We start from the raw sequence: 14,668 nt of genomic DNA on the forward strand, positions 1-14,668 counted from the left end.
TCCTACTTTAAGCTAAAAACCTACCTGGATGGCTGCTGGAATTCTGTGTTAGCATGGAGTGGGAGTTATTTACCAGGGAGTAGGGAGAGGGCTGGTTTTGTTCTTTCATGGTGCATCCTTTCTTTAATTCCTGAAGCCCTTAGGCTCCATCCTTTGTCAGACATGAGTCAAGGTTCATTTTTTTTAATCTGTAGGTTGAAGCCCTGGTTTTGGCAGTCCCTGCATTCAAACCAACTGCTCTGTCTCTTTAAAATCGTGGGCAAAACTGTCTTTGACTGAGTGCAGGTTGCTGCCTCCAGTGCCTGTTACCTGAGGCACAGGGAACCATTTATTCCAGCTGTGGAATTCTGCATCCCTTGCTGGACAGCATTTCTGTTTGTTCCTTCTCTCTGTGAAACAGGATGGAAGGGCAGAGCTAAAACTGGAGCAGATCTCAGGGAGGCTTCAGCTGCCTCAGTCTTATCACCCAGATCAAATACACGTTCACATCATATTTACAAAACATAAAGCCCAAACGGATGAGGAGAGCTGCCCTCTCCACACCCTTTCCAGACTGAATCCAGAGGGAAATAATCCCAAATCCTTTCTCTGGGGGTGTGTGTGTGGTGTGTGTGTGTGTGTGCTGCAGTCTGCTCCAGGCTGCCTTTCACACAAGGCAGCTCATGCATCCCTGCCTGTGGAATCCACGGCCACGTCACCCCCAGCCCCTGGCATGTGGCAGTGCTGGGATCAGTGCTGGCTCCTGGCTGCCATGTGCCTCAGGTATGTGTCTGGAAGGGATGCTTTTTCCTTGGAGGCTGGGAGGAGAGGAGCACGGCACAGCCCTTGCCTTTGTCTGCCAGCGGGCCTGGGCTCCGGGGAGGGGGTGGATTTCGTGGGATATTTGGGTTTGAGGAGCGTTACGTGTCGAAAATGAGCTTTGGAGAGTGCGTGTGTGCGTTGGGTGGTAAGTCCTGTATCAGTGACACATCCTTGTGGAGCTTATTTTTGTAGGGATGCTGCAGCAAATCGTGGCCATTGATTTCACAGCAGCGGATTCAGCTGGCAGAAGGGAATATTTTTAACCAATGCTGAAGCTGCTCCTCCAGATTTGCTCCTCCAACAGCAAATCGTGGCCATTTCCTTCAGAGCAGGGGATTCAGCTGGTAGAAGGCACAGGGAATATTTTTAACCAGTGCCACACCAAGCTGTGTGTACACACAGGATTTGTTTCCTTGCAGCTGCAGTGGTCAGGAATTGTTTGGACTGGGGGCTGTGGGTGGTGTTTATGGAGAAAGGCAAATATTTAGGAAACTGTTTTCACAAAACCTGAAAAATAAAATTTCAGTTACTACTGTGTGTAGATTGTAATCTCAGGATCAAACACAGGATATCCCAATTGTTTTGAAAACATTGGAATATACCATGTACTACATGAAACATGGAGTGGAGTCACTGGGTGTTTGCTGGGCTTTGCTGGTCTCACGTAGGGACAACCAGAAGAGAAAGTGGCACAGATTTTATCTGAGTCTGTAAATGCATGATTCTCTGCCCTTGTGATGGCTTGTCTGGAAATGGTGAAGAACCTGGGACCATTCCCCATGGAAGGTGGGAGCAGGGATTGGTACCATCTGGGTGACGGGTGTGGTGTGAGGCTGCTCAGGATGGAAACAGGGCTGGAAAATATTGCAGGACAAATTCCTTTTTCTTGTGTACTTCTGTTTTCACATGAATTAAGTGGGGAGTTTCTGATGTACCTAATGATTGGGTAGTTTGAGCTGTTCCTCCCAGAGGAATAAAGGCTGGCAGGTGAGAAGCATTGACTTACAGGGTAGCTACGTCATTTTGGGGTGTTTTTGTTTGTTGAACTCTGTTCTCTCCCTGGCATCTCCTGTCTCTGGTGAGGTTTATTTGCAGTGTGGGGCTGCCCTCTCTCCACAGAGTGTTGCTGTCCCTGTGCCCTCCTGCATCCCTGGATGTGCCTCACAGTGTCACCTGTCACCTCAGCCACCTCACCCTCAGGGCTCGAGGTTCCTTTTTTGAGTGACTCCCTCCTGGGTGGCTGTGTTTTGCTCAGGCTTTTGGGATGTGTGTGCACCACATCACAGCTGTGCTGCCTGGCTGTGGCCCTACACCAGGACAGACCCAAATGTCCCAAAATTTAAACAATTCCAGCTGCTGTACCTGGTTCCAGTCCAGGTTTGATCATCAGGGCACTGCTCCAGTCATTGCCCTTGCTCATCCTGTCCCTACCCCCAAAATTTGCAGTTTTTGACTTTGTCTGGGCTTGACATTCCTGTGCAGGGCTGGGAAGTTGGACTTTGATGATCCTTGTGGGTCCCTTCCAGCTCAGGATATTCCGTGATTCTGTGATACTGAGTAAACATTCTTCCTTCCTCCAGTGATGTTATTTGACCCTGCCATGCTGTGGCACTTTGCTTGTGAGGATGTTTATTCTCCCAGCACTTGGAGTGATCTCGGGAACAGAAAACACAGGTGACATGTCCAGGGTCTCTCGCCTTCCAGCCTGGTGTCCCGTGGGATCTGTCACCTCGTGGCAGCCTCACCACTCTGTCTGTGTGCCTGTGACATTCCTGCCTGCAGCCCTGGGAACGCTTTCCCTGCCACCTCCCCACCCCTCCTGAAATCCCCCCCTCGCTGACCCCATTCCTGGGGCGGACTGAAGGTGTGCTCACCTGGCCCTGGAGCTGAGTCCCTCTGGGTGCTGACAGAGGGCTGGGAAGCTGCACATCCCCTGTTTTTGGGATCGTAGTCCCCCTTTTGGGATCATGACCCCCGCTGTGGGATCGTGGCCCCCGCTGTGGGGTTGTGACCCGGCGCAGCCCCGTGTGCGGGTCCCGCAGGTGCCGCAGCGGGACCGGCGCGTTTAAACCTCATTACATAACCTGTAGATCATTTTCTCTCTTTCCTGATCAGCTGCTTCCCTCCGAGTGACGACAGGGAGGCCGGTCCCCTCCGTGCCTGCTGCGTCACGGGAAGGGGCGCACGGGGCTGGTGGAGGCAGGGGACAAAGGTTACGGGATTGAAGCAATCGGGGAAGTGCCACCACTGCCGCTCGGAGGAGAAGCCACGCGAGGGCAAGAGGCTCTTTGCAGCTTTTCCCTGCCGGGCTCAGAGCTGCAGAATTGGCAGGAATAAAATAGCTGCAGCTCCGTTAGGCGAGCCGTGAGCAAGCCCTGAGATCTGTGAATTGCTGCACTGAGGCAGCATGGAGGATTCTGCAGAGCAGAGTCAGGAGATGAGGTATCACATGCTGCAGAGGTAAGAATTACTGAGCTGGTTGTTTGCTCGTGGCTGGGCTCTGTCCTGGAAATGCATCCTGAGGTTTTGGTGTTCGTTTTGTCCTCTGGAACCTCGCGGTGCTCTGTGCATGCAGCCGGTGATAAAGCTGCCAGAGTGCACCTCAGTTGGAGAATCGGGGTTAGAAAAGTTTGAGATGCTGCACGACTTCTCACCCCTGTAAATTCTGAAGGGTGGGTGAACACTTTGAAAATTCCTCCATCACAGAACGCTGCAGTTGTGGCTGGGTGATTAATAGGGCTGCCAGTCACTAACTCAGCATTTACTCTGTTTTGTTTAGAGCTCTGTGTGTTTTCTTCCTTGCTGCCCAGCTTCTGCCTCATCTTACCCAGAAAAACAAACAAACAAACAAACTCTTCTGTTTTGATTACAGTTTGCAGCCTGTGGTTATTAATAAGTAAACTTGATGTTTTTGGTATGCTCACAAATTAAAATGAGCTGTACCTGCTTATAAACAAGTGTTTGTGCACTATTCTGGGTGCTGAACCTGTGGCTCTGTTGACTCTATACCTGTGGCAGTATCTTTGTGTGTAGTAATTTCAGGCTGGCAGGACAGTTCATGTCTAAACATGTTCACAAATTCTGACCTCAGGATTTTTACCTTTTTTCTGGTTTTGTTGAGACTGCTCTCAATAACCCTACAATGAACAAACCTCACTCCTTGGACTGTGCTCCTCCCTTGCCATGAAGACTCTGACCCCCTAAATACACAAATTTAGTAGAAATTCAACCTTAACTACACATTTCCTCTTTTTCTTGCCTGTGGACTCCTGAGATTATCACAGGAGTGTGTGAACTTTTGCTCACAGGAGCACATCCTGAGTTCAGTGACCACATCTGGAAGTGCAGCTTACTGGAAGAAGGGAAAGTACAAGGGGATGAACCTGAGCACACAGAGCTTGTTCTTGGCCTTTCTCTGGGTATCAGCTACCTGCTCTTCTTTGAGATAAGTTACTAGACTGGATGTAGTTGGTCTGACCTAGTAAAGCCATTTATGTGTCCCAGAATGTCACTGGGAGACAGGCATCTGGTTTTTTTGCAGGCTCTAAAATCATCCTTTTGTTCTGGTTTTCCTGGTTACCTTCACTTCTCCCACTCTTGACTCCATGGGTTGCTTTAAATTCTCTTCCACTGTGCTTGGAACAGGTTTGCACGTGCCAGTCAAGCTCAGCATTTCAAGACTAGAACTTGAAGCTCTCCACCAGCCATTTGCTGTGGGAGCATCTCACGTGTGGGAGAGAAAGCTTGAATTTCAGGTGCTGCAAATGTGCTTCCATGCTGCTCTGGAGCAACCCTCACAAAGTCAGGGGTGTGCACAGCAGGATGTCCCAGCCCCAGGAGATGGTGTGTGTGGAGGTGGAGTGGGGGGAAGGATCCTCCATCCTGTGTGGTAGGTCAGCTCTGGGCACTGATCTTGCCTTACCTTTGCTTTTCCTTCTAGGACAGTCTGGGACAGTTTGATCAGGGCATCTTTCACCAGCAGATCGTTTAAGGAAGATACTGGTCTGTGGTGTTACTGTGCTGCTGGTGAAGGGGTCAGGAGGGTCTGTGTTCCACGTGGGCAAATCCTCACAGGCCATGATGTGTTTGTGGGGAATGTGAGGGGGAATACCTGTCTTTCCTGTCGGGATGTGGTCAGGCCTGTCTAACAGCAGCTCACTCCAGGCAGGATGCTCCAGCCCTCACCTGGGGCAGGGAACCTCCAGGTGCAGCTCTTGGGCTACCTGGCCTTGGTGGCTGTGTTGGTAGGAGATGTTGTACATGCCTTGGCTTCTCCCGGGGTTGGTTTCCCCTTCGTGCCCTCCCCCAGCAATTCCAGCTGCTCTCTGCCGAATCCCTCCCATTTCCCAGTGGAATTGCTCAATGGGAACAGCCCTTCAGCAGCTGATTAGGCCAGAGGTTCCTGTGGGCTCCCTGTGGCTCCTGGGCACAGATGGTGCCAGTGCCCACCCCTCCAGTGGTGCTGGTTCTTTCCAAAGCTCTGGTTTGATTTTTGAACACCTTCCCAATATTCACTCCTGCAGAAAGGTTCTGTGATCCTGTTGGTGGCAGGGGTAGGGGCTTCCCTGTGTTTGTGGGATGGGAAACTGTTAGGAAAAGCACAGGAAATACAGTAAGAGGTAAGTGAACCACAGGGTGATCTGAGAGGTAACTCCTCAGGGCCTGTGAAATAAAAAGTGTCTCGTTATTTCCCCTTCATGCTGCTCCCTGGCAGACACACGGTGTGAAGAGCAGGTCTTGGCTCTTCTGTTGAGTCTCCTCTCACAGTGTCAGCTTTGTCAACTTCACCAAACCAAAGCCAAAGGGTGATTTTTCCCTGTTGTTGCTGTGGAAGCTGAAGCATAAGAACGGGAAGTGACTGTGCCATTCCCACACAAAGGCGGTGGCAGGACACGGGCTTGGGCTTGGCAGACACACAACTGGCTTTCTCTGTGTGTAGTAACGTGATTAATTTGTCCTCTGGCTCGCAGAGCTTTTGAGGAAGATATTAAAGACTGGAAAACTCTTGGAAAATGATTTCCATAGCCAGTCTGAGTCCCTCATTTCCACTTGGGGATGTATTTGCTGTTCTTCCCCAAGAGGATTTCCTCACAGAGATGATCTTTGTAGCTTGTTTTGCCGAAGCCAGAAATCACTGTGGTTGTTTTCCAGCTTCCCTAGATGGACTGGAAGCAGGCTGATGGAACACTGTTGTTCTGTGTGGGGCAGCAACATACAGTGAACGTATTTTTACCTCCTTATATATTGACACAGCTGGAATTTCTCCAGATCACCTGGATTTTTGAGAGGGATAACTGAAGGGGAGTCATCCCGTAAAACTGAGGAGCAGGCCAGGGGGGTCTGGAGGCAAGGAGGGATTCTGCTCCTCTGCTTGGGGGATGTGGTCAAGGGGAACTTTATAAAACCTGCCTGTGTGCACCTGCAGTGACAAGTTGCTTCTGTCTCCCACGGTTTCCTCAGGCCCAGCATGTCTGGTTTGCACCTTGTCAAGCAGGGCCGGGACAGGAAGAAGGTCGATGTGCAGCGGGATTTCACGGTGGCTTCTCCAGCTGAATTTGTCACTCGCTTTGGAGGAAATAAAGTGATTGAAAAGGCAAGTTACTGACCTCTTTTAGCATATGGCATTTTGTTCCCCTCTCCTGAGCTGTGACTTCTCTCTCTCTAAGGCTGTAGGTTGCAGGTATCAAATTATTAATATTCCTGAGTTTGGAAGTTGTACTTCTGCCTGGAATAATTGTGTTTCCTTTTTCTTTTATATGTGATAAATAAGTATTATTTATTATGATATTAAAACAATATCATTGTTTTAGCTGAATGTGGGAGGAAAAGAAATAGGAGTGAGCCAGAGCTCTTCTGCGGATCCAGAAGGATTTATAGACAGACATAACGAAGGTAGACTGGAAAAACACTAAAAATATATTTAAAAATACGTAATTTGATGGATGAGATCTCTATCAGCTGTTGGAAGTTTTAGCCCCTTGTTATAGCTGTTCTCTGTGCCCTTCTGCTCTTTAGTCCAACCAAAACATAATACATTAAAATTTTATGGTGGATCAAGAGCTGATTTCTGAATTAACTGCTGGGCCATGAACTGGATGCTGGCCAAGGAAAGTGCACAGCCCCAAACTGGGCAAAAAATCTGCAGAGGAAAAACCTGTTTTCATAATTGTTTAGTGTTTTGTGCCATTTAGGCCCTATTTCATGCCAGCTTCTGATCCACTCAGGTGCTGATAGCAAACAATGGCATTGCAGCAGTGAAGTGCATGAGGTCCATCCGGCGCTGGTCCTACGAGATGTTCAGGAATGAAAGGGCCATCAGATTTGTTGTCATGGTGACTCCTGAGGACCTGAAGGCCAATGCAGGTGAGCTGTAAAGCTGGGAGAGGTGCCCAGCCTTCTCCTGGCACTCACCTGAGTGTCCATGGGGATGCAAGAGTGGAATGTGTGGAGGGCTTTTCCAACCTCAGTGATTCTGTGACACTTCCATAACTGTAGATTTTGGGGAGTTTTAGACCAAGCACTGTTGTTAGATTGGCAACCTGAATGAGACCTACTTTGTGTTGCAGAGTATATTAAGATGGCAGATCACTACGTGCCCGTTCCAGGAGGACCCAACAACAACAACTATGCAAACGTGGAACTCATCCTTGACATTGCCAAGAGGATTCCAGTGCAGGTGAGAAGTGTCACAGATGCTTTCCAAAACGGGAGGCAACACCGAGCAATCTTCCCTCCTTCAGTAACAAGTTGTAATCTGGTGAACAAGGCAGGACAAAGAAATTGGAATTACAAACCTGTATCAGCACCCAAAGGCAATGCATGTTGCAGTGCAGTGATCTCCCAGTAGGAATATCTGCAGGAGATGGGAGGTTCCCTTCACCCTCTCACTTTCCTGCACCCAGTTCCTCCTCGGCAGGTTGCTGCAGCAGCCTGCTTGGACTTGCCTACAAGGTACAAGACAACCTTTAAACTAAGCACAGTGTGTAGTTCAGGAGCTGCTCTGGCTTTTGAATGTTCTGAGGGTGTTTTCAGTGAGGAAAAAAAGGACTCGAAGTGCTTCTGTTTCTGCTCACTTGCTTGTTTTCCTCCAACAAAGAGTGAATTATGTGGTTTCCTCCTGCAGGCTGTGTGGGCTGGCTGGGGCCACGCGTCTGAGAACCCTAAACTGCCAGAACTTCTGCACAAAAACGGGATTGCTTTCATGGGTGAGGAGTTATACTGCTGATCTCATGTCTAGTCCTTACTTTAAGATGGGCAGGTTCAGTGAGATAGAAAATCCTGAGTGCAAAAGAGAGCCCTGAGGAATGGTTTGCAAGTGCAAGACGGGTGATCTGTTCTTTACAGTGGTCCTTGTATGGAAGAAGGGGCAAGTTCTCCAGCATGTCTTTGAATATCAAGATAAGAAATCACAAAAGATTCCTATTAGATGGTTTCAAAAGCTGGAACGTCCCTGTTCTCATTTTAAAGGGGGTTCAGTCCTATGGGGAGAGTGGAGTTTTACCTAAATTAGACTTCTGGCCATTTCCCTAGATGTTTGACTTTGCTCATGTCTCTCTCATGCGTTGTCTTTGCAGGTCCTCCAAGCCAAGCCATGTGGGCCTTAGGAGATAAAATCGCTTCTTCCATCGTGGCTCAGACCGCCGGCATTCCGACCCTTCCCTGGAGCGGCAGTGGTAAGGAGGAATTTGCCCTCTGCTTATCTAATTTTTAAGAAGCTCTGTGCTCAGAAATGTATTCCAGGAGATGTTCTGTCTGTTCGGGGTTTCCAGTTGATGATATTTGCCCGCCACGCTGTTTGTGTCGCCCGTGCCCGGCACAGGGGTTGTCACCGAGCCCTGCAGCACGAGGGGCCAAGGGGATGGATGGTGTTTGTGTTTCAGGTCTCCGGGTGGACTGGCAGGAAAACGATCTCCAGAAGCGTATCCTGAACGTTCCTCAGGAGCTCTACGAGAAGGGCTACGTGAAGGACGCGGACGATGGGCTGCGGGTACGGGCGTTTGGGAGGTGTTTGAGGGGTGTGCCTGCACACCTGGGGAGAGCTGGAGGCTGAGTGTGCTTCTCTTGGGAGTACAGACTGGGACTGGGCTGCAGCCTCAGAGCTGGGGCTTGGAAACTGGGAAGTGATCTTCCACGTATCTTTGGGCCCAGCCTGCAGAATGAGGTGAGAATTAGCAGAAAGAGGCAAAATCTGGGACCAAGGTTGTGTTTCATTAAACACATTTTTTCCAGCTCTAGACACCCTCTCAAACTGGGATATTTGGTTTCTATCCCATCGGTTGCTAAATAGAGTCAGACCTGGAAGCTTGGGTGTGAATCAGCAGGGAAATAATGATCTTTTCAACTTGATTCTGCTGCCTTTTTGTACTTACCCCTGTTTTTCTGCCCATCTTGGCCAGGCTGCTGAGGAGGTTGGCTACCCTGTGATGATCAAGGCTTCCGAAGGAGGAGGAGGAAAAGGAATCAGGAAAGTTAACAACGCAGATGACTTCCCCAATCTGTTCAGACAGGTAACTTTTCCCCTTGATTTGTGCTGCCCTGTTCTAAATGTTCAGGTTGGGTGGTTCTGAGCCCCCTGTATCAAATAACTGAGCTTTGGGTGGCCCAGGGGAAATAACGTGGATGTTCCTTGCTCCAGAAACGCCCTTGGGCTGGCTGGGACTGAGATGGGTGTTTACCAGAGATGCTCTGCCTGTTCCTCGTGTCTCTGCTGTAGGTCCAGACCGAAGTGCCGGGCTCTCCCATCTTTGTGATGAGACTGGCCAAGCAGTCCCGGCACCTGGAGGTGCAGATCCTGGCGGACCAGTACGGCAATGCCATCTCCCTCTTCGGCCGGGACTGCTCCGTGCAGCGCAGGCACCAGAAGATCATCGAGGAGGCTCCTGCCTCTATCGCGACTTCCACGGTGTTTGAGCACATGGAGCAGGTGAGAGTGGCTCTGCAGGTTCCCTTCTCCTGGTCAGGCTCCAGAAACAGGCAGGACTTCTTGTTTTTATAACTAGACTTCTGCATTGTTGGAGCTTTTAAAAGGGTGATGTGGAGTTGTGAGTCTTAAACTGCTTGGTGTGGGCAACCACTCACCTTTCCACACTGAGAGAGTCCCATGTCCTCACAAACAGCTGTAGAGCTCCCTTCTAAGATGTGTGCACCCCCAAAATGGGAGAGAAGTGTGGTTTAAATGTGTGTTATCATATTAAAAGCAAGCTGTGGGAGTTGTGTGAATTGTCTAGTGCTGAGTGCTATAAGCATTTGTTTCAAACTCTGCCTTTTGTAAATTGTAAATGAAATAAGTTGGAAATGAGAACTCCTGTGCCCCAGGAGCAGCTCTCAAGCCTACTACAAGCTTTGGGATGTTTCAGAATGCCAGCGAAATTCTGAAGTGGAATGGGTTGGATGAACAGGGTGCAGGTAACTGAGCGTGAAATCCTTTTTTTCCCCATGTCCTAGTGTGCTGTGAAGCTTGCCAAAATGGTGGGATACGTGAGTGCAGGCACTGTGGAGTACCTGTACAGCCAGGATGGCAGCTTCTACTTCCTGGAGCTGAACCCTCGTCTGCAAGTGGAGCATCCCTGCACAGAGATGGTGGCTGATGTCAACCTGCCTGCAGCGCAGCTCCAGGTGAGCCAGGAGCCAGGTCCTGAGCTCCAGGGGAGCCAGGGGCCAGGTTCTGAGCTCCAGGGGAGCCAGGGGCCAGGTCCAGTGTTCTTGGAGGCTTTCAGAAGTGTTTGATCAGTGGTATCTGGAAGAGGCCCGAGCACGACAAACCTGTTCTGCTGAAGGCTTAGTGAAACAGGAGGGGAGGGCTCTTGTCTGAGCCCAACTGGGTGCTGGGTTAGAGCTGGATCACACACTGACATGGTACAGATCTCTAGATCTTGGTGCTGATAGAGGAGAGAATACAAAGGAAACATCAGAGAGCTCTATAAACAGTGGCCTATATTCCATGTGCAGGTAGGTGATCCATGACTCCCACACATTTCCTCTTCAACAAAAATCCCCAGTAACTCCAAGGCCTGTTTTGGTACTTTCTCAGCTCGAGCAAAGCTTCATTCAGCATCCCAAAATATTTGTGCATCCCTCCTGTTGGAAAACAAAGGCAGGTTACATTCTAGTTGTTTCTCCTGGTTGGCCTTAAGGTAAAAGGAGTGTGAAGGGAAACAAGACAGGAATAAAACACTGAGGTGAGAAAACTGATTTAAGGCTGTGGGTAAAAAAGCCTGTCTTGACGAGCTTTGGCCATGAATAGTTCGACTATAAGCTCTGAAATTCCTTTGTGAATGAGCTGGCTTTGGAGGCTGCAGTGCCAGTTCTGGGCAGAGCGTCGCCCACTCCGCCCCTGAGGGACAGCAGTGAGAATTTCTAGTGACAAAAGGTGGGAAAACAGGACAGACAACTGGATTTTTTGTCTTTCAGCAAGCCCAGCAGTTGTTTGAAGTTCCCCAAAGTCACCAGGGGATCCCTCACAGATCCTGCAGAAAGCAGGTGTTGTCTGTGTGTCCCCCTGAACTCCTGTGTGCTGCCAAGCTCCCTCCCTCTTCCCAGCCCCAAGCTTTTCCAGCAGGGAGTGAATGCCACAGTCCCCTCACACCATATTAGGGCACCAGGTGCTTTTCTACTTCACTTTTGAACTCTATCTATAAAAAGCCTCCAACTAATGAACAGAATAAGAGGGACTTTTGCTCCATAAGATGCAGCCAGAGCTGGTTCTGCAGGTTACTCTCTCCACAGTTTGTAGTTGCAAAATTCCACTTTTCTATAACTACTTAGGTCCTGTCTCACTGGGACCTCAGTGTATTTTTAACAGACCTAATGCCCATCCTCAGCTGACCTGGCACTGTCTGCTTTCCCTGGAGCCTTTTAATCAGTCAGTGGAAAATACTGACTGAAGGGCTTAAGGTGGATATTACACTGAGCTCAGTTGTCCTGGGAAATGGGAATGTTCAAGCCTGTGAGGAGAGAACTTAGTGGTGGTTTCTTTTAATATTTCTTTTTCTCCTTAGATTGCCATGGGGGTCCCCCTCCACAGGATCAAGGATATCAGAGTGATGTATGGTGTTTCTCCATGGGGAGACACAACTATTGATTTTGAGAACTCAGCCCATGTCCCCAGTCCCCGTGGCCACGTCATCGCTGCCCGGATCACCAGTGAGAATCCTGATGAGGTGAGGGCTTAAATCCTGTGCTTACTGGTCACTCACAGACTGCACACCCAGGGTCAATCCCTGCTGCTGCTGCTCCTGAAAATTTTGGCAGCAAATCTGAAAGATTCTTCCCTTACCTCACTTAGCTGATGGTTCTCTGGGCTCTGGTTAGACACAACCTGAACCTTCTTATGTGTATATCAGTTTACAGCACAAAGAGGTGTTCTAAGAGCCTTCAGAACTCCAATTGCTTCCCTAATTCTGGATTATTTACTTTTTCCTTAGGATGCAGAGCAATGTCTGTCTGTCTGTCTTTCCAGGGATTTAAGCCCAGCTCTGGGACAGTTCAGGAGCTGAATTTCCGCAGCAATAAGAACGTCTGGGGCTATTTCAGTGTCGCTGCTGCAGGAGGGCTCCATGAGTTTGCTGATTCTCAGTTTGGTCACTGCTTCTCCTGGGGAGAAAACCGTGAAGAAGCCATTTCGTGAGTAGTCAGAAATGTGGTAGAGCCCTGGAAATTGCTTAGTTTTGTCCTCTTTGATCCAAACTGCCATGGAAAAACAAGGCTCCTTACTTCTAGGAGTTCTAAGAGAAGTTTCCCCTCTCTATACCTTATTTTCCACATCATAGTCAGGCTTCTCATCCCTCTGACTTTGCAATTCCACTAGGTTGCACTTACATTTCTACACTTTTTGCTTAATTTTCTTTCCTTTTTTTCCTGTCTGTTTTATCCCTGCTACTGGGGTATGATAAAGCTACCACTGTGTGGGAGAACCTCTTTGAAGTGTTCAGGTGAAGGCTTCTAACAGGAAAAACTTCGCTAACTTGTTATGCTGATGCCTTAGGATGGTTTCTAAATCGTGGAGTGCCCTTGTGGTGTGGGGTGTTGAAGCATCTGGTCACAGGACAGGGTTGTCAGACTTGTCTTCTGTATTTTTAATCCTTCCCCCTGTTCCATTCTAGGTGGGATGGAGACCAGGTGTGTTGTGCACCTCTGACACGTGGGGGGTGCCTGGGTGGTGATGGCAGGGGGAACTGCTGATCCCACTGAGCTGCCCTTCTTCACACCAGTGGCAGGTTGAAGAAAATCAGTATTCTCTCCTTCCCAGACATGCCCTACAGGACCTTGCTCCAGTGCACGTGCTCTTCTGCTCTTCCCTTCGGGATGCTTTTCCCGGCAGCTCGCGGGGAGCTGTCTGGAGCTGCCGGCTTGCACATCACCGATAGTTTGGGATAGATAAGAGGGGTTCTTTTCCCTTTCAGAAACATGGTGGTGGCTTTGAAGGAGCTGTCCATCCGAGGGGACTTCCGGACCACTGTGGAATACTTGATCAAACTGCTGGAGACGGAGAGCTTCCAGCAGAACCGCATCGACACGGGCTGGCTGGATCGGCTGATCGCTGAGAAAGTGCAGGTCCAGCTGCTCTCCTTGCAGGAATACAAATGGGAAAGGTGGGGGGGGAAAGGGTTGCTGTGTGCTGATGCAAAAGGTCAAGGAGTTAGGAGTGGTTAATGTCCACTTAATGAATTTTCACTGGCCTTAGTTCTTACATACATCAAAACCCCAGGTCGTCCCTGTTGGGGAAAGTTGGTCTTGAAGCTGGCCAGAAAAGCATCTTTAGTGCACGTGGGAATTAAGACAAGTGTTTTGGAGTCTGGGGCAGAAGATAGTGGAAATGTTATTGGAGCCTCAAGATTTGATCCTGGAAGAAAAAGATGTATTTTTAAGGAATTGCAGAGGAATTGCTTCTATGCAGAGTTTACGTGGCTGCTACAGCAACTTAATTTTAAAGAGACGTTGGCCACGAATCAAAAATAGAGCTGAGACTGGTGATCCTTGTCTGCTGCTGAAGCTGAAGGAGGTGTGACTGTACCCTGTGCCCTCTCTTTGCAGGCTGAGAGGCCTGACACCATGCTGGGAGTGGTGTGTGGGGCTCTGCACGTGGCTGACGTGAGCTTAAGGAACAGCGTCTCCAACTTCCTGCACTCCCTGGAAAGGTAAAAACCCAAGTGCTCTCTAGTAATTAGCTCTGATCTACAAGTTGTGTTCAATTCAGTCCAGAAATACTCAGGGCTTGTTATTTTCTGGCTGTTCACTGCCCCCAGGAAGCTGTTTTAACACTGACCTGAGAAAGCTGGCAGGTATCTGTGCATCTCCCCAGCATCTCCCCTGCTGTTTGCACAGATTGGTTTGCTTTCTGGCAGTTTGGGCAGAAGCTCCAAGAAATGGCTCAGAAATGTGGAGTTCTTTCTCCATGTGCTGCTAGGGCAGCGTCAGGGAATCTTGAATCACTCTTGGGTGAATGGAAAAGAGAGCAAAGCCAGTCTGTGTAGCTGGGGGTAGATGGGCTCACTTTGGTAAACACTAGCAGAGAAATGGGAGTAGGTTTTTATAGTCTCTGCTTAGGAGAGATATTAATCAGTTTGACAATTCCTTGCATGCATCTTTGTACTTCTCTTCCCAGGGGCCAAGTCTTGCCTGCTCATACCCTGCTAAACACTGTGGATGTGGAACTCATCTATGAGGGAAAGAAGTATGTGCTGAAGGTACGATGGACAGGGGGAAAACCATCCTCCTGCCACTGAGTTGGACATGTCTGTGTGTGCTGCTCTGGCTTAGTCTTTGTAGAACGTGTAATTATGGGAATTACATCTGAACGGGGTTTATTTTGTCTGCTTTAGTGGGTGAAGAAATCAGTATAACCTCCCTTATGATAACACCCCCAACC

The 14,668-nt window shown here is 49.2% G+C and overlaps 1 protein-coding gene across 6 annotated transcripts in view; it reads left to right on the forward strand.

Moving 5' to 3' along the window:
- Positions 1–14,668, forward strand: part of ACACA (acetyl-CoA carboxylase alpha) — a 107,325-nt gene that overhangs the window by 11,290 nt on the left and 81,367 nt on the right. For 5 of the 6 annotated variants that reach the window (XM_050321988.1, XM_050321991.1, XM_050321993.1 and 2 more), the window contains exons 4-17: positions 6,262–6,394; positions 7,026–7,164; positions 7,368–7,477; positions 7,925–8,006; positions 8,376–8,474; positions 8,682–8,788; positions 9,198–9,308; positions 9,515–9,724; positions 10,246–10,416; positions 11,799–11,960; positions 12,260–12,423; positions 13,203–13,353; positions 13,834–13,937; positions 14,405–14,486. In XM_050321988.1, the coding sequence (XP_050177945.1) occupies positions 6,262–6,394; positions 7,026–7,164; positions 7,368–7,477; positions 7,925–8,006; positions 8,376–8,474; positions 8,682–8,788; positions 9,198–9,308; positions 9,515–9,724; positions 10,246–10,416; positions 11,799–11,960; positions 12,260–12,423; positions 13,203–13,353; positions 13,834–13,937; positions 14,405–14,486 (1,825 nt within the window). Of the gene's footprint in view, positions 1–3,035; positions 3,262–6,261; positions 6,395–7,025; positions 7,165–7,367; positions 7,478–7,924; positions 8,007–8,375; positions 8,475–8,681; positions 8,789–9,197; positions 9,309–9,514; positions 9,725–10,245; positions 10,417–11,798; positions 11,961–12,259; positions 12,424–13,202; positions 13,354–13,833; positions 13,938–14,404; positions 14,487–14,668 lie in introns of those variants that run through there. The other variant, XM_050321992.1, reaches the window with a different exon arrangement.

This window comes from Myiozetetes cayanensis, unplaced genomic scaffold, assembly GCF_022539395.1.
Source record: "Myiozetetes cayanensis isolate MyiCay16 unplaced genomic scaffold, myiCay2020 scf27, whole genome shotgun sequence".
Lineage (NCBI taxonomy): Eukaryota > Metazoa > Chordata > Aves > Passeriformes > Tyrannidae > Myiozetetes > Myiozetetes cayanensis.